This window comes from Homalodisca vitripennis, chromosome X, assembly GCF_021130785.1.
Source record: "Homalodisca vitripennis isolate AUS2020 chromosome X, UT_GWSS_2.1, whole genome shotgun sequence".
NCBI lineage: Eukaryota > Metazoa > Arthropoda > Insecta > Hemiptera > Cicadellidae > Homalodisca > Homalodisca vitripennis.
In genome coordinates, this window is record NC_060215.1 from 11,469,956 (window position 1) to 11,489,778 (window position 19,823).

The 19,823-nt window shown below is 34.6% G+C and overlaps 1 protein-coding gene across 2 annotated transcripts in view; it reads right to left on the reverse strand.

Annotated features, from left to right (window-relative positions):
- The window catches only part of LOC124368682 (single-stranded DNA-binding protein 3-like), an 89,968-nt gene that overhangs the window by 69,117 nt on the left and 1,028 nt on the right, over positions 1-19,823 (reverse strand). For both annotated transcript variants that reach the window (XM_046825968.1, XM_046825967.1), the window contains exons 2-3: positions 6,389-6,461; positions 4,201-4,262 (exon numbers count right to left, since the gene is read on the reverse strand). In XM_046825968.1, coding sequence (XP_046681924.1) covers positions 4,201-4,262; positions 6,389-6,461 — 135 coding nt within the window. The remainder of the gene's footprint in view (positions 1-4,200; positions 4,263-6,388; positions 6,462-19,823) is intronic.

Consider the following 19,823-nt stretch of genomic DNA (forward strand, 5'->3'; position numbering starts at 1 on the left):
AGTGAAGTTTTATTGCAAAACTTGTGAAAATGAGCCCGATCTTCACATCAGTGTTTGTTTTGAAAAGTACCATTCATCTCAGATATTTCAACAACAAGATGACAACTAGCCTGCAGTTAAATTTGTATTCGGAACAATAATAAGCAGTTCAATTTTATTTTTTATCATGTTATAATTATTTACTGTCACATTATTAATACTCATTGTAACTCATGTTAGTTTATAGAAATATAACATTTCCATTGCAATACTTTTCGACTACATTATTATTTACCTTTGGACCTTTAAATCCATTTAACTTTTTAAAAGGCACAGTATCAATGACGCGCTGAAAATAAATCCGAGCTGGTGGGGACGCAACAATGACATGGCTGCTGTGTGCACGCAGGCGCCATAGTGGACAGCACCGCTGCCCATCCGATCTGAGTGGAAAGTACACGCTAAAATAATACGAGCCTACGAGAAGCCATATTTGGTCAGCACTGCTGCCCATCCGAGCGGAAAGGGTTAAACATTTTGAAAAAATACATTTTTACTATAAACTTATATGTGTAATACATTATTGAGTTTATTGAGTAGGCTTAATACAAGATCTTCAAGATCTGAATTGGTGTCAAACAGTGTAGGATATGAAGGATATTATTGTTTTTAGGAGAATGGGGAGATAATGTTTGTATAAAAACATTATGCATAAACCATTAAAAAATATGACAACACTAAAAGAAAGTTACTAAAAAAGTTTTGTTTAATTCGTGGAACGTAAAGTGAGGTAATATAATAAATACTAGAATTTGAAATATCCTGATGTATTTATAATTTTATCTAGTTTACAGAAAATATATAATTGTATCCAGGTACTCTTGAAGATAAATTAAATATATTGTAAAAACCACAAATAGTACAAGAAATTTTTTTACTATGGGTACAATTATTTTTTTAATCTGCAAAAAAGTATCATTCTTACACTAAATATTTCCAAAATATACCAAAATTTAGAGAATAATATGACATGTACAAAAAAACAGTTAATTGATTAATAAACAATTTCTTATTTTTTAATTTTTTTTTACTTTTGAAAAGTGGTATCTAAATTTGTTACTATAGGTATGATTATTTTCAAAAATTAAAATCTTAAATTTTGATATGGAAATACTACCTAATTATATTAATTTTACAACAAATAAATGCTAATTTTGAACTTTTGCTGTGTGTGATATTGGCTTAGTTTTTGGTTCCAGAAAGCATGTAATGAAATCTAGGTGTCATTGCAAAGGCCTAGGTTGTCTGATCCTGGCAGGACAACAAGTTCTATAATGTCAGAAATCAGTAAACATTTGGGACATTATTTAAACAAAAGTCTAACATAATAAACCATATTCATGATATATCACTAATATTGTAGCTCCAAAACACTTTCACAGTACTACAAAATACGCTAGGCTTACTAATTACGACATATCGAACATAAAACCATGAACTTACTAGCAAAAACTTTTCATACTAATTTAAAAAGATCCTTAATAAACTCGTTTATAAGTAACTAGCTGTTACCCGCGGCTTCGTACGCAATTTTTAGAACCGAAGTCCTTATAAAAAGCAATTATGATGTGATATGATGGGAGTCCTACAAACATTTTAAAACGTAAGTAGGCATACATCAGGTAGATATTATTTAAGTTCATGGTAAATAGTATCGAGTTTAACTTAATTATTATATCATGTTTGGCACGTGTAGGAGCATTTCTGGTTCTAATTAATCATATACATAACGTCACAGCTGAATCTGCCTCGATCAAGAAAACACAAATCTCGGATCACACAGGTCTCGGAAACTTACTTCGGTCAAAAAGCGTATATTTCCAGTCCTTGTCATATATTTCAGGTCTAAGATATTTCCAGTACCATAGTAGAGTTTGCCTTGTTGTTCTGACGAAGAAAAAATATATATACTTACATAGGACCGAGATGCCTACTTAAGACCGTTTAAATTCACTTATGTCACAGGCTAGCTTGCCATATTGCCTCGATTAAAATACTATATACGTTCGATTATATAGTTCTAGGAAATCTATTTTGGTCAAAATCGTGTTGGCATAGTTGAGTTTGCTAGGACTGAAAAGCCTATTACGACCTAGGGGGAAGTCCTACCTACTTCTTATGTACTTCCGGTATAAGGGGGAAATCCTTATTAAGGTTATGCAACATTCCAAAATAATCGTTATTAAAGTTTTCACTTGTTTTTTGGACTGTAGCCAGGGAAAGAATGAATCGTTAAGGTATGTTAGTATTCATTTCTCTGTTTTTCCGTAAGCCACTGTTAAAATGTAATATCATAATGTCAAGGAAGCCCACCAGTTTAAAGTAACTTATGTGAAAACATTCATAACTTTATTCATTAAGGTTAGTTTTATAACAGTATATAATGCATTAGATGATTTTAATTCGTCACTGGCGCAATCTGGAGTAATTTATATAGTAATGTTTTATTTACTATCTGCATTACACTACCGATCAAGCACTGTTTACTTATTATTGATACAATTTAAATGTAAACAGATGTTTCAGAAAGTTTGTCAAATTATAGCTGTCAACAGCTGTTTAGTGCCAGTTTAATTTGAATTATGAAACGACATCACATTAGAAACCTCAAAAATAACAGTATTTCTCCACTATTTAATGGATGTTATCATACCTTCCTCTTGAATCACTCTGTCTATTAAATAAAACCGTATCAAAATTCGTTGCGTAGTTTTAAAGATTTAAGCATACAAAGGGACATAGGGACAGAGAAAGCGACTTTGTTTTATACTATGTAGTGATTAACACTATCTCGCGAAATAAATACTTTTTTTTTTACTAAATCTAAAGACCAAAGCAGACAGACACCTGCTTCAAAATAGATGAAGACGATTGTTCTGACAAGTTTATGACGTCACCGTGACATAACTGTCGCCAAAACAGCTCTGCTGTAGCAGCTTTGCACACGGAAAAATCTTCAGTTAAAATCAAATAAACTGAAACACTAGTGATGCTTACCTCTGTAGCTAGTTCACAAATAGAAATATGTCGTCCACCATCGGTAAAACGCGAACTCGGTCCATAACTCCATCACCTCTACATGTCGCTGGTCTTCCAGAACGATCTCACTGTTCACTGAAGTGTGACCCTCTTTAAACCTGTCGTACCACTCCTTATCTGTGTCATACTCAAAGCGTCTTGTCTAAAGGCCTGTCAAATTTTCAAACTGTATCAACTAAAGAATTGTCAAGTATTTGGAACAAATGTTATGCAATATCGCTGTTCCATACATTCTGTAATACTGCAAAACAAAAAAATGTGATGAGCACTTTAAACAGGATTTGGCGTTTAATCGTCCGAAGCCGACTGACACAATGTTGAGGTCACATGATTAATCTGTGTAATGCTCACTATAGTTGATTATGTACAGTCAGCACACACCTCACTCCAGTAATTTTCTTAAAATAAAACCAACAAGCACTAAAATATCTTAACAAATCAGCCAAAGAAGGTCTGTCTGAGCACGGTGAAAGTAGATGGCCAGTTCTAGGATTAAATATTAAGTAATTTTTTTGTTTATTCTGGATCAGCCGTCTAGTACATTTCAGATTACCATGACTTCTGCTTGGAATCCAGTGGTTTTCCTCGGCAGATATGATGAAACTATGACCTTGAATACAATGTGAGTTATTTCAGAACAGCTTTTGATAGGGCAAACTTCCTATGCTTGCCTCTTATCCATGCTTCCATGAAAACTATACAGTTTGTCAAAGGATTATTTTTTAATCACATTTTAAAATAAATTTCTTGTCATTTCATCGTCTTAAAATTCACAAACTCTTAAAAATCTAGGAAAAACTAAACAAGAAGTCATTGATCATATAAATCACAAAACTAATCTATGTTCAGAAATTATATCTAATTATAAAATGTCTGCTGAAATTGCAGTGCTAATATGAGTGGTGCATAAAAAAGTGGTATATCCGTAGGACTCCTTAATTTCTATCCACAGATTGGTAAGGGGAAAATGTATCCTTTTAAAACTTATTTGTTGCACTTAAAGTTGAAAATTATAGGCCTGGACATTGGCGATATGAACACAAGCTCTAACAGTTGAAAGTTATCATTCTATAATGTTATAATTAAACCTTTAAGATAAAAATTGTACTTGAAAATACTCACCACCACCACGAATGTAAGAACCCTGGTGGTTCTCCAAGTGTTATATTCTTCTCCCATCGTATCTACAAAACAGGAAAAACTAATATTAATAAGGCACACCATCCAACAAATAAAACGGCAAAATACAGCAGGTTAAACCTTGATATTCCCACATTATACACTAAACATTGTATTTCACCAGTCCACATATCAAGGGTGTTTCAAAGTCTAAATAAGGAAGTCATTTGGGTTTCCATAGTTCCAATTATATTTCTGTACAAAACAAAAGTTAAATCTCTCTTTTGAAGAAAATTTATATAATTTCATATTCAATGAATGGTGAATATTTCATAAAAACTGTTGGAGCCTTTAATATAAAGAACTGTTTACACTAAAACTATTATTTTTTTCAGTTAAAAATCATGATTAATATTATTTAACATGATCAATACAAAGTGCTGTAAATATGCAATGGCCGATTCATTTCAAACGAATCTAAAAAAATGTGGGGCAAGTACTATGCAGAGTTAATATAGTATCAGACTAAGCAAATAGTCCCACTCCTGTGGTCACAGATGTACATCTTAAGTCTCTCTTAATGAGTCCACATACTACAAGTACACATGATCTGTCCCTCATTTAAAACCTGTCACCATTCAACTTATACAGGCTATTTATAAAGACTCCCTCTCTGATAATTTTTGAACTGCAAATCCAAAGATGAAACTATGCAAGAAGTTTCTAGATGAATAGTACACCCCTTTAGTAGAGAACTACTGTGTAAAGAATGGCATACAATCCCACCACAAGGATACTGCACACTGCTGATACTGCTGCTACACATCAAGGAGGAGTTAGACAGTGCGACTTAAGAGCTAAATACCACATAAAAAGAGTTATGGGAACTCATATATTTACGCTTTTAAAGTTCATGACTTTAACTACACAGGTAGAGGTGATGATTAACTCACGTCCTCTTACACCGATTAATAATGACCCCAATGACCTCCAGGCACTAAATGCTCCTCTGACCGCACTTCCGTAGCCCTGATTCCATTTCCGATGTCCCAATCAACTGTATGAATCACTGACAATTAGTCCGAGCTCTGAACCAGAGCATACAGAATTATTGGCGACAGGAGCAACTCCACACCGTGCAGTAACATGAAAAGTGTCGTGTGCAAACCCTGGACATTAAGTAGGGTGTTATGCCTGAAGCCTGAGCTTCAAGACACTATCCCTTTCACTTCACCATTGGCCAGAATAACGCAAGTGTTCCCAGGTAAATACGGTGTTGTCCGAGTGGAGAACCTCACGACCATGAAGGTCTTTCCGGTACCAATCTACTAACACCCCCCAATGATTTAGAAATAGGTTTGGTTACAGTGTAAGTGTTTTTTTGCAGTTAGGTTCCATTTTTAATGGTCAAACCTGACGTGAAAATGTATTGCTGCCATGCATTCCAATGATTCCCACAGACGTGCCAACTGAATTCAAACGCATTCACAATTTCCTATTAGATTGGCATTCGCAATGACAATCAATAAGTCGCAAGACCAAATAATGTCCATTTGCAGATTATATTTGGACACACCATGTTTTCATATGGACAATTGATACATGGCACTCAGGGGGCAAACCATCGAGCTTATTTATGTTGGCTAAAGACGGACTTTAAAAAATATTGTACACTCAATTGCTCTTCAAAATTAATATTGATTTTCTTTATTTCATTTTTCTACTTACAATAAAATTATATTACTTTTTCATTCTACATTTAGCTTTTGAGATATCAAACAATGGCTGAATCAGTAACGTTAATGAAATACATTGAATTGAGAAAATAAATTATAGGAGATTTTTTATTTTTATCAGCAATCATCGCCTACAATGCTCCATTCCTGTTTCTGCCACGTGGCAGAACAACGTTTGCCAAATCAGCTGGTTCAAAATTCTAATTGTGAAAAACAAATTCAATCATTTCTTCCATTTTAAAAATTGTACTTCTGTGAGTAACCGTTTGCGGTAATTTAAGTGGAAGGTGTAAGTTGTGCCTGTGAGTTTGAATGGTAGGAATGTGGGTGGTTCATCTATAAATCTTAACACTCACCCTGTTTTCAAATGTGAACTTAGCTTAGAAATTTTGGAATAGGGCTTAAGTCTGTAGGACTGACTGACTCTTGATTAGCAGAACTTGCTTATAACCTACCTCTGAAAGAAACGTTTGTGCAGCCTTCTGGGCCCCAACGTGCAGCAGATATTCATACACATACAGCGCTAATCTGAAACAAATATGAAACTTTAATTTGTGCTACTTTCAAATATATACTTCAATACACCTACTTGTTTGTAATAAATGTGCAAGCTGATTGTTTAAACTTCTATCAGCTTAAGCTTAGATTACAAAAGAAATAATATACAGTAATTACATAATAATTGTATTCTTTTTTCAAGCCAGCCTATTTATAAGTGGATCTTGCTCATATTTTAAACAATATGATCTCCTTGCATTGAGATCAGATCCTATAGTGAACAGTACTAATATCTGATGAGACGTTCAATATTTTTCTGATGGAAAAAATGTACAAAATGATTACATCTCTGGTGAGGTTTGTGATAGTAGCTTCGGCTTTCAACTGCAAGATTGGTATATTTTCTCAATATACTTAATAATTACGTAATTAATAGACCACAGTGAAGTTATCAACAACCAGGGAGTACATTACAGTCTTGAACATATAGTACTTCTAGGCGTTGTTCTAACAGGCAATGGTCCTTTTTTGAAATATGTATACTATATACCATACAGTTTGCGTAATTTAGCAACCTTCATTCTAATAATGAGTAATAATAATAATACTTAACAACAAGTAATAATAAAAAAAACAATAATGATAACAATAATTGATAATGGTAAATCAATAACTTAATATATTTTTTAAAGGTATTATAAGCTTACTGCCGATTCATGGTCAAAAAATCAGGGAATCATCAATGGCCAAGAGGTGATTGCGAAATCTGAAAGTGGTGGCACAGAATAAGTCCATATTTTCATGTAAAACAGGGTTTCCACTGAATTTTAATTATCTAAGTCACGGCTCTTTCATTGTCGATTGTTTTTATAAAGAATGTTACGAATGAAAATATAAAAAAAATGGTGTTGCTTTCACACAGCGATTTCAGTCTATATTTATAAAACGTTCCATGAGCACATGCAAAAGCCCAAAACTATGCACTTTTGACATCTGTTGTCGGTCTTAACGTCTCAACTCAGATTGATTACAGGTGTGTTTTGTTTTAGTTAGTTTCTCAGACAAGGCGGAATGGTGAAAATATTTAAAACTTTTCCTTATTTCACTAACAGTATCGAAGATTCCTGCAGGAATGGACGATGCATTTAAAAAACTATGAAGTCATTTTAGGACTTGGCTACAACACAAGCAAGGGGCTGTAAGAGTCCAGCGGTATGGTTTCATAAATAATGAGCAAAAAAGGGGATAAAATCTGCCACTTGTATCATACCAGAGCTCCTACTATTAAAGGACCCGTAGGAGCGGTTCACACAAGCGAGAATTGCGCAAGACTAGTCGTGGCGACTCACGGCGATCGGTCCTGGCGCGATTTAGAGGGGTTTTACACAGGCCACGAAACGCCGACGGATCGCAAAAAAAACTGTTGGTTGTGGCAGCGAAATCGCGTGTCCCCTCAGGTGTCGAACGAGAGTTTCGGCGTTGTACTCCGATAAACATTCCTCTTACCCACCTCATTCGGCAGTTGTCTCTTGATGAAACAACATAAATTTATTTGTTATAATGCTTTGCTCTTCCATGATTTAAGGTGGCGCAGAAGAGACCGAAGAGTTGCAAAGACAGTTTTTAGTTTATCTCATCTTTAGTTCCAGATTTGTATGTTCAGTTTTACCAACTGCTACCGTACTAAAGAGCTTAAGGAAGATGCCAGAATTTGTACGAATTATTACCAAACGTCCAAAAGATCATTCAACGTACAGTTATGGAATATTAACTTATTTGTTTTGGCGCTAGACCCTGAAATCGGCCACTCCGTGTGAAAGCATTTTGCGGCCCGTTTGAATTGGTCCTAGTGGTTTATTGAATCGTATTATGAAGCGGTTCACACGAGCGAGCGCGAGCTGGCCGATCACTGCCGACCGCAACGTGCGAGCGCGACGATCGCACACAATCGTCACCACTACCAGATCGCAGCTGACAAGTCATCGGTCATCCGCGACCGGTGTACATGAGTGGGAGCATTGGACGGTTAAGAGGGGCTGCCAGTCGATCGCCATTATTGGCGGACACCACTCTTCTTGAAATAGCAATGCCGATGTATTCGATTGGAACTGTTAGTAGAAGAAAATTATGAACAATTTAGTCATCTCGGCCGTCATAATTAAAATTGTTTCGTAGCAAAACATGTCGGTACTTTTTAATTAAACAGAGGCCTCTCTGTCCCTATCTTTACTGGTTACTACGCGATAAAAGTAGGTAAATACATACGTGCGTACTATCAATAAAAAAGTTTACCTTTACGAGTACTCACGTGATCTGAGTTTGAATTTAGGTGCTATCCTGAGGGATTTTCTTCTCTCACCAGAAGTGCAATGCATTTCCGATCGGAATTTTTCCGACCTTGATCGCTTGCCAGATGATCCAGCGTGATCTGACGTCGTATTGGATGCTATCGAGAGATGTTTTTCTTCTATCGCCAAAAGTACGGAGCATTTCCGATTGATATTTTTCCGACGTCAGATCACGTTGGACAATCTGGCATGTGATCGAGGTCGGGAAAGTACCGCTCATTACTCCTATACTAGTATTCAAGAAAATTCGTAATCCCATGAAAATTTAACGAAAATGTATGAAGAAGAAACAACAAATATATTTATACAAAACAAATAATGATGAATTATTCTTGTATACATTATTTCTTTCTTATGTTCTATGTATTTTACTATTATTAACTCTTATTATTACACATTTTTAGCAGATGCAATTTAAATGGAATTATAAATTGGATTGAATTTAGGAAAAATTAATTTACACTTTAAGCCAATTTCAAAGTATCGTATTCAAAATTCATAAAATTAAATTATTCACATGTTAAGCTGTGAATGTAAAACATTTAAATTTAAATAACTTTTTACAGCAAACGTAATTAAATCATATCACGCGAAATTAATAGCAAATTTACGAGTACCTGACATGGTTCCTTTAGTAAAATAACATAATCATTATTAAATGCACTTCTCTTGCATTGAAAAACTACTATCTCTGATGAGAAAATCTACTTATAAAGTACTATATTCGTTTTTAAGGTAGGTAATCTAAGTGACAAAACAAATAAATAACAATAAATGAAAGTTTTTATTTAGTACCGCAAGGTTATCATATGAAATATTGCAAATAAAAACAATGTTAACATTGCAATGTACAAAAAGTAATGTATACCTGTTATTGAGGTATCAACACTTGGACTCCAGGTATCAAACCGAATGTACGGCACCCATATTTCGAGAAAGATTGTCGCTGGTGCACGCACGATATTCGCCTGCGAGGACTGGTAGCCAGTGTGACCCGAACACTACTAGTCGTCGGAGATGCTACAATTGAGGTATCAACACTTGGACTCCAGGTATCAAACCGAATGTACGGCACCCATATTTCGAGAAAGATTGTCGCTGGTGCACGCACGATATTCGCCTGCGAGGACTGGTAGCCAGTGTGACCCGAACACTACTAGTCGTCGGAGATGCTACAATTGAGGTATCAACACTTGGACTCCAGGTATCAAACCGAATGTACGGCACCCATATTTCGAGAAAGATTGTCGCTGGTGCACGCACGATATTCGCCTGCGAGGACTGGTAGCCAGTGTGACCCGAACACTACTAGTCGTCGGAGATGCTACAATTGAGGTATCAACACTTGGACTCCAGGTATCAAACCGAATGTACGGCACCCATATTTCGAAAAAGATTGACGCTGGTGCACGCACGATATTCGCCTGCGAGGACTGGTAGCCAGTGTGACCCGAACACTATTAGTCGTCGGAGATGCTACAATTGAGGTATCAACACTTGGACTCCAGGTATCAAACCGAATGTACGGCACCCATATTTCGAGAAAGATTGTCGCTGGTGCACGCACGATATTCGCCTGCGAGGACTGGTAGCCAGTGTGACCCGAACACTATTAGTCGTCGGAGATGCTACAATTGAGGTATCAACACTTGGACTCCAGGTATCAAACCGAATGTACGGCACCCATATTTCGAGAAAGATTGTCGCTGGTGCACGCACGATATTCGCCTGCGAGGACCGGTAGCCAGTGTGACCCGAACACTACTAGTCGTCGGAGATGCTACACACTGCGGTCGACTGCGATCGTCCTGCTCGCGCTCGCTCTAGTGAACCACGCCATTTGACCAGGTACACTACTAAATCGCGCCAGTACCGATCGCCGCGATTAGTGAACCGGACCTTACGACTTAGTCGCGGCGACGCTGCATGATGATTGATTTCATCGTAAGTTGTAGAGATTTATACTGTTTTTAAGTTAAATTCGCGGCTTATTAAGTTATTATTATTCAGTTTTTTCTCGGTGAACGAAATTCACAGCTTAATCGCGGTTTCAAGGTCGGGTGGGGACCCTGTAGAAGGTTCACCCTGGATGGGATCATTTTGCTATAGTTCCATGATGAGCAAACCACTATTGGAAGTTGATCAGCACCAAAGTTCAGGATAGTTGAAGCCTCGAGGGCCTTTTGCGCACCCGAAAGAGTATTATGAAGTCTACCAATTTACAATTTTAGCAGTCCCACACAATTCTGAAATAAATTAATCAGGTCCTTCTGGGAAAATTCACCACCCTTGTCCAGAATGCCAAAGATGAATTTCTTACTATTGCAGGAAAGTCAAAAAGCAGGTGTTTACATACTCTCATTACATAATCTACAGAATGGATCATCGATAAAAATGCTGATACTATGAAGATGTCCTGTAATCAAACCCACAACATGAGAAGACAGCGATTTACTTAAGGAGAGATCATGTATCATCCTTGACATGTTTAATCCTGGATGCAATCTCCGCTTCAGCTTGATAGTATGTAATAGTCGAGCTGCAATAGTAATGTTAATGTAATGTTAACAGTAATGTTGAGTTGTATCATATCTCTGATGTAGTTAACAAATAACAGGTATTCTAGGTATATAGAAATTTAATAGTGCTTTTAATGCAGAACTCTGTTTAATCTTGCTGACAAATCTCCTGGAATTATTTATTCCCTAAGCTGTTCAAAAAAATAAAGTTAAACCCGTTTCACTCATCAGGATCCTGTACATCATATATAACGGATGTATTTGTTCAAAAGTTATAAATATGTTTTTTAATATTGTTTTAATATTACAGCATAAAATTTACGTATTGTAACATTATGGGATTTGTAACTTCTTTGTTTGGAAATAAATAAATCTTGAATATTGGAATGAGAGACGATATCCCTCACTGCTTTACATTTATTAGAAATACCTTCAATGCCATTTTCCACGCTTTTTACTTTGCAAGAACAATTTCAGTTCCTTTTACATCCAAGATTAGTTTTATAGGCCTTATTGGCTAGTTAACAACCACACCACTACAAATTGAAGTGAAGCAAATTTCTGTAACACTGTTAGCCCACTAATAAACCAATATTTTTTTATTTGTGATTTGTTGGTTTTCTTTTTTTTAGGGAAATGGAGAACAGTAATACCTTAAACTAACATAAAGTGAATTATAATATATAATTTTTATAAGATGAATTAAAATACATGTCAGCACTTTCAGATTGTTATTCATAAATAAAATTCCAATCAATCCATTTCAAAACTTTCAATAAATGCATCTATGACTCCTCTAATGAATAGATCGATTGTCACTGCACGAAGGGCTAGTTAGGCTTGTCATGCCCTTCTTGGATAAAACAAGGCAATACTTGAAATAATAGGATTATAATTGGTGAAACAGCTGTGAACACATAAACAGAATAATTATTACACAAAAATTTAACTCTATGCAGGCATTGTTCTGTATTGGCTTGTAATACATCATAATAAATTTAAATATTTGAAAATTGAATTTAAATAATTTAATTCAACGGTAAAATAACCCTAAAGAATGCTTGTTTGATTTTTACTTTTGTACATAAAAATAACACATTCTTTACACTGTAGAAACTACATTTATACAATCACTTGGGACCCGATATAAACGTAAAAATGCAACTTAATACACATTTTAGCTTCGAAGTTAACTGGTTTAAATCAATTCTTAAACTATTAATACTATTCAAAAACAGGGCGGTCACTAAAAACCTTCTTCCAAGTTTCCGGTTTTTTCTGGTCTTCCCGGTTGAAAATATCTGATTTCCTAGTCCAGTTTCAAACCAAATATAAACAACTGTATGAAACCTTGCTCCAAGGGGTCTTTTCTAGCATGTCCCCGTATTCTCTATTTTAATTTCTATAAATTAGATTACGTTACTAGAGCTACAAATGTAATTTCTAAAGGTAATTGAGGTTAGGTTAAGCTAGGTTTTTGACAATAATTTGCAAAACAATTGAAAAACGAGTTTATTAATTTGTACGAAAAAACACAAATTAGTAATGAAAGATGTTTAAAATAATATACTATTCTGGTGGCAAGAACGCTTTAATGTCCTCCAGGATTTGTTCGAACAAATCTGTGTTTTGGTGGCGATGTTTCCACAGAAACTCACACAAGTATGAGTCTAGCAAGTTGCGACTTGTACCGCATTCGTTCCTATTACGCCGTTTTGCCGACGCCCAGAGCGATTCGATTCTCTGTGTGTGTGCTCCTGTTGTAGGATCAACAAAATTTTCAGAATGGGTTAGATCACGCGATGCTTGCCCGCTGCTTGCTTTTTTAGAAAAAAAATTTACTCGAGCTTGCAAAGTCCAAGCCCAGATCAAGCGGCGCGCGTTTATCACTGATATTTAATTACGATCTTTGTGAATGCGGGGACATTTTAGAAAAGACCCGCTCCAAGTGCCACGGTGATGGATTTTCATCACCAGTTACATTTTCAGACAACGCCACGAAGTTGCGGTGACCTAGCGAGTTTCGCCGCTAACGGTGTATGCGAGAAAGTCCATGACGATTCTTCGCTGCCACATATTTCACAGCTCCTTTGTATTTCGGTTTCTGCCAATGTGACGGCATAACATCGCGTACATCTGATACGTGTCTTATCTGTGATGTTTGAAGGATATAGGTTTCCAATGCGGAAAAAAAACAATTACCAACACAGCTCTACCTAGCACCAACTGGCGGTACAAGACCACGATTTTCAGATACACGAGATCGGTTCAATACAACCAAACAATAAACAAAAGAAACTTTCGTCTGAACTCTACTAAAGGGGGGCTAGCAGAAGAATACCACACTATTTCAAAGGAATTTGCAAAGGCTCAGTGAAACGGAAATGTTTTGAATACAAGGAAATGTTGAATAATCACGTTTTTTCAATCGGTTATTTGCGTACTGATCAGTTGTTTAGATTCGCCACTATGCGGCAAAATAAATATAAAAATACAATTATAACAAAAACATTATTTTCTAAACTACAGTAACTTGTTAATTTGATTATATTTCTACGTTTTTTTCACACAGAAGTACAAAAACCCGTGTTAGCAATCGAGATTGAGCTTCGAGACTTCACGAGGCGTAATCTTGTGAAATCGCGACTTTCCAGTCGTATTCTGAGCACTTTTATTGGTACCGAAATGGAGTGAAAAGATCCACGGGATTGAGTGTCGTATTCGACCCATCTTAGTACATAATTCGTGACATTATAAAACTTCACGCATAATCCACGCACTTTCTTCCCGGTGTCCGAAATTTACGTGCAATCCACGTCTTTCCATCGTCGGTTGCAGCAGCCCTAACTTTAGTCCCGTTAAAGTACCGTTGTTCCGAAGGTATCACACTACCAACCAATATGAAGAACGCATCTGCGACGTAAGTTACATAGTTCCTTACAAAAGCTCCTTGTATTACACAGTTGTCCCAGATTGTGAGCGTTATTAACGTAACCAATTAGCCTACTGGCTCATAATTATTATATATTTTTGTATTTGCCTTACATAAGAATAAAATCACGCCAATACGGAAAACAAATTCAAAGCAAATCATTCAAGAAAGGCTGTGGTTCAAGTCAGAAGTGTTTGTTAGACTATAGGCATGGACTATGAAACAGTACAACGTAAGTTTCCTCGTACACTTAACGATTGGTTGGACGATCTGGTTTGAACAGTTCGATTTGTTTGCTCAATCAACACGTGAACGGGGAAGTCGATCAGAGGAATAAGTTGATTTTAAAAGAATAGACGAACACAAGGAATTTCCACCAGTAGCCGGCTAACCAATGCCGCTCTGGCGATGGAAACTGACTGGGTGTGTGGGGAATTCGGCCGGCCGGCTAGACTAGCGGCAATATTGGTTCAGCCGAGATTTTGATGTAACCATTATATCAATACATAACCTCACTTTCTCTGTTTTGTTTGACCTATACAATCAAACGACCAATCGGAACGTGTGAGAGGAACAATTAAAAACAATTTATAAACTAAAAATAGTTCGGCCGATTTAAATTTTTCGGCGGATCGTTGCTTCTATTAGGGTCTTGACATAAGGATAGAAGTAATCAAAATAAACTCTAGGACACTGGTGGTAGCAACCTTGAACTGGCCGGCGTCAGATGGTGAACGCGTACACACACTGTATTAACCACAGGCTGTCCACGTAGTTGTATTAACCCTCACACGTAGTCGATTTTCATTAACAGTTTCACGTCACGTAAAATACGATTTTTCAATTAATCGAATCCTGAATCACGGAGCTGTCAAATTATTTCTCGATTTCTAAAGTTCTTAGTGAAAGGACTTCTTTTGAGGTTTTTACTTTTTACAGGGAGATTCCTGACTGCTTTAAATTTCCTGATTTCGTCTTGTAAACCACCCTAAAAAATCATCTGCACTGCTATCCTTTCAAACATTCCTACACCTTATATCTGCAGCAATGATGGCCTAAGGAGTAAACACAATGACAGAATCTACTGTGAACCAATACTTGAATATTGAGTAATAATTCACAGAACTGTAAAAACAGAGCTTAAACTACGCTATTACTATTATTAGTTATAGTTAGTCATATTAGTTTCAAGTTCAGTCAAGTTGGGAGTAAACAATCTGAGCCCTAAAACTACATTTACCCTATTCTTTACATTTCAATTTTTTTCTAATATTAATGAATGACGATGATTAATGATAAACGAAAAGGGTAGCCACTTTACTATTAACCCTACAACTGGTGGTGATTACACCCTGTAGCGGTCTGTTTTAGGGGTAAATTTTTAAACTTTGAGGGGGGCCCATGCCAATAAAATCGTTATAGTGAGGAAAATGTAAAAAGTATAAATATGAGATAGCTACTATGTGTCAAATTTCATCTAGTTTCAAAAAAATACTTTATAAACATACATAATAAAGCTATCAAACAAAAATAAGCTATGCACATAAATTACGAAAATCAGATGTATATGTAAGAGGTTTGTAATACAAGTTTTGCTAGTAAAATTGTACATGAATATATGTTATATTGCATATTTTCTTACTCAGAATGAAATGAACTATACCGAAGCATGAAATAAACTCCATAACTTATGTTTTGAAAAGTATAAAAAAGTGATTTTTGTCATTTATTAAAAAGTTTACGAAACATTTTTATTCAGCAAAGCAAAAACTGTTTTTGAACGTTTTTACTATACAAAAACTTGTAATTTTATGGTTTATAACTCTGATAGGAAATGTTATTTATTTTTATAAAATTATAAACAGATATGTGATCATACATGCTTTGTATACATTTATTATGAAGTATATGTTAATAATTTTACTCGTATACAATTCTTGGTAATTCTCTATACTGATATGAGGTTGATTAAGTGATAGAGAGGGCTTAATAGCCAGAATTCCGCCTTTTTAATAGTAATTTTTTATTTAATCAAATCTACTAACAAAAAAGTAAATGTAAATTGGAGGGTTATATTGTTTTTTATATCCAGTGTTGATTATCAGGGTTATATTATTTTAATAAAATAAAATAATCACAATAAAACTATATTAAATACGCTTACATTTGTATAAATGCCATTTTCTATTGACAGAACCATTTTGGGTTGGATTTTGTCATTGTGTTCCCCTAATAGAAACGTGTTCTACTACTCAAAACTCAAAACTACCATTCATGAGTACTACTACTTGACTCTTTAAATTTTTTTTACATTTCTTTGGTCTGTACCTTTACACAATAAAAATAAGATATTTGTATCAAAAGGTAGATATTAGGTACAATATTGGTGTGTAAAGATTTAATGTTTTATCTGCAATAGTTCTAAATTTATAATGGTGTCCCCAGGATACGATCTGATTAGGTGATATTTTTTTAGTAATTAATTTTTATACTCATGTTGGCAATTTATACATTACGCTTACGCTCAGGCTTTATTCTGAACCAGGACATGATAATAATAGTCCACTTAACAATATATCATTCAGAAAACATTTTGAGAAAATACAGTATGTTCCATAAGAAATTTTTAAGTTGGTTGTCCATAATAATGGAAATTGCTGGCCAAATTTGGAAATTCTATAATTTAAATCCTATGTTGGCACTAAAAAGTATGTGTAGTCTCCCCAAATATAATTGTTTTTGAGATACCAATGGTGGAACAGTTAAATAAATAGTCGCACACAGCTCAAATGAACACCCTCTATAGCCTACTATAAAAAATGGCATATAAAACTAAGATTTATAGTAAAAATGGTGAAATAAAGAAAACATTTTTCTAAGTTCTTTATGTTTTTACTTGTTGGTTGGAAATAGTGGTAATTCTAAGTAATATATGGGTCAACCTCGATTTTTCTCACATTACAATATAATGTTCCAATAGTCTATTAGAAAAGGAAATGACTAGAATTTCTTGCCGGAAAGCAGTTATAGGGAGCAGGCAACTCATATTATAATATAATGTTCCAATAGTCAATTAGAAAAGGAAATGACTAGAATTTCTTGCTGGAAAGCAGTTATAGGGAGCAGGCAACCGCGAGAATTACCTATTAGTGATCAGGGGCACTGACGTGATCTGGGCTTCAAATTTGGAACTACTCGAGTTAATTTTTTTTTCTAAAAGAGCAAGCAGCGCGAAGCGCTGCGCAGCGGGCAAGCATCGTGCGTGATCTTCGTCTATACTGAATTGATTCAGGCCAAAGGAATGACACAGATTCCTTTACCAGATTTTTACGGAGATTTTGTATTGGGCGGATTATATTGGTTTACTTTGCTTTCCAGCATGTAATTATGTGTTTAAAATTGTTTTACATACATTACCTACATTATATTGTAATATGTAATAACAATTTATCAGAAATTTTTAATAAAAAAAAGGATCACGCACGAAGCCTGCCCGCTGCGCAGCGCTTCGCGCTGCTTGCTCTTTTAGAAAAAAAATTAACTCGAGTAGTTCCAAATTTGAAGCCCAGATCACGTCAGTGCCTCTGATCACTAATAGGTAACTCTAAGCAATATATGACCGTCTGGCGGTTGCCTGCTCCCTATAACTGCTTTCCGGCAAGAAATTCTAGTCATTTCCTTTTCTAATTGACTATTGGAACATTATATTGTAATATGAGAAAAATCGAGGTTGACCCATATATTGCTTAGAATTACCGAAATAGTAAAGTTATGTATAACTTGCTAATTTATATATCCAGTCTATATTTAACTTCTTAAAAAATCAAATTAAAAAACTTGCATAAAAATAAACCCTATAAAAAGTATACATCACTAGAAAACAACAGTAAGGGATTTAAATTGTTAAAAAATATTAGTGGACTTCCAAATGTACAGAGAGTTACATATCATTCAATATGGTAAATGAAATTATTTCTTATAAGATGTTTAGTAAACACTGCTAAATAAAAAAAAAGAAAGAATTATTTCTAAGACCATTCGTAATGATTTTACTTGTTAGCACAAACAGCAGGGTTTTATAACTCACAAACATGTAACGATTTTACCATCCGGCCTTCATTTACCTTCTCAAATAATGAAATAAAACAAGTATGATTTTCTAAATTTTATGCACACTGAAGGGATCTTGGAAACTATAAGAGATACAGCACAGATTAAATGGACAAAGTTGAGCGTAATAACAAGAACAACAAATTAATGTGGTCAAGTTGATTATTGGTCAAAATTGTCAAACTGTCACAGCTCTCTTATTAATCCCTATATTAAAACGGTTTTTGCATGAAATTTCTTCCAGTTTTTAAATATTATAATGACAAATTTTTCGATACCAGCAAGCAGGAAGTGTGGGTTCAAGTGATTATTTTTTTTAATGCAATGACCCATTTTTTACTTTATCAAACAAAATTAGATTATTTAGTGATTTGAAAAATACTAAGTATGTTATATTTTCCTTATTGTTTTCATCCAAAAATTCATTAAAACCAGTTTTTTTTACAGTTGTGTGAAGGGAATATTTATTCTACTATTGATTAGGCAGTAAACTGACTGATATTTCACTGCACACAGTGTTGGAATCAGGTGATTGGTAAAACATAGAAATTCTCAGACAAGGTCAACCTAAAAATGGCTATTGCTGACTTGATTAGTGAATTTGCATGTTATTTTGTAATTGTGTAACAATTTATAATTTTATATTAAATAATAATAGTAACAAAATAATAAAAATATAAAATGTTGCCAAGTCTTGAGAGCATGTGGGCCAGCAGACGGCTTTAGTTAGAGTTAAATAAGTAGTGCTCCAATTTATATATATGTATATATATATATATATTATATATATATATATATATTTATAATTAGTATGTAATATTGAAGTGTTATTCAGATATTTACATAAAGGTACAGTAATGAGTCTTTTATGTGATTAGTCACTTAGGTAAAATTCAATTTTTTATTGTCAGATTTCACTCCTTTTAGTTTTTATAAACTTTATATCTACTAAAATTAAATTAAAACGTGAAAAAATATAAGGAATAAAATATGTTTATAAAAAGAATGTTAAAGGTGGCTAAAAATGTTAAATTAATCCAACCAAGTAGTTCCTCCTCTCACACTGTTATGAATACGTTTTATACAAAGAAAACGAAAGTTTATACACTACCTGACAAGTTATCGACTCACGAAACTATAGAATTATTACATAAAACTATTGAAATTTACATAAACATTACATTCCTTCAAAATTAAGTGTTACAAACAAGATACTAGGCCTACTTCTGAAATCAGCATAAATATCAAACAAAATGTAACATATTTTGTATTTTTTTGCAATATACATTTGAAGTTACTTATAGGACGTAATTTAAATATATGAATATATTTTTGAAAATTATTTTCAAGTTTTTGGAAAAAACAATTTTGCCAGTAAATGTTTAAATGTTTGGGCATAGTATTTATTTCATTCTACCTACAATTTGTTCTGAAAGTTGATGTATGACATGTTACATTTAGAGCAATGGTTGAGGTTCATATA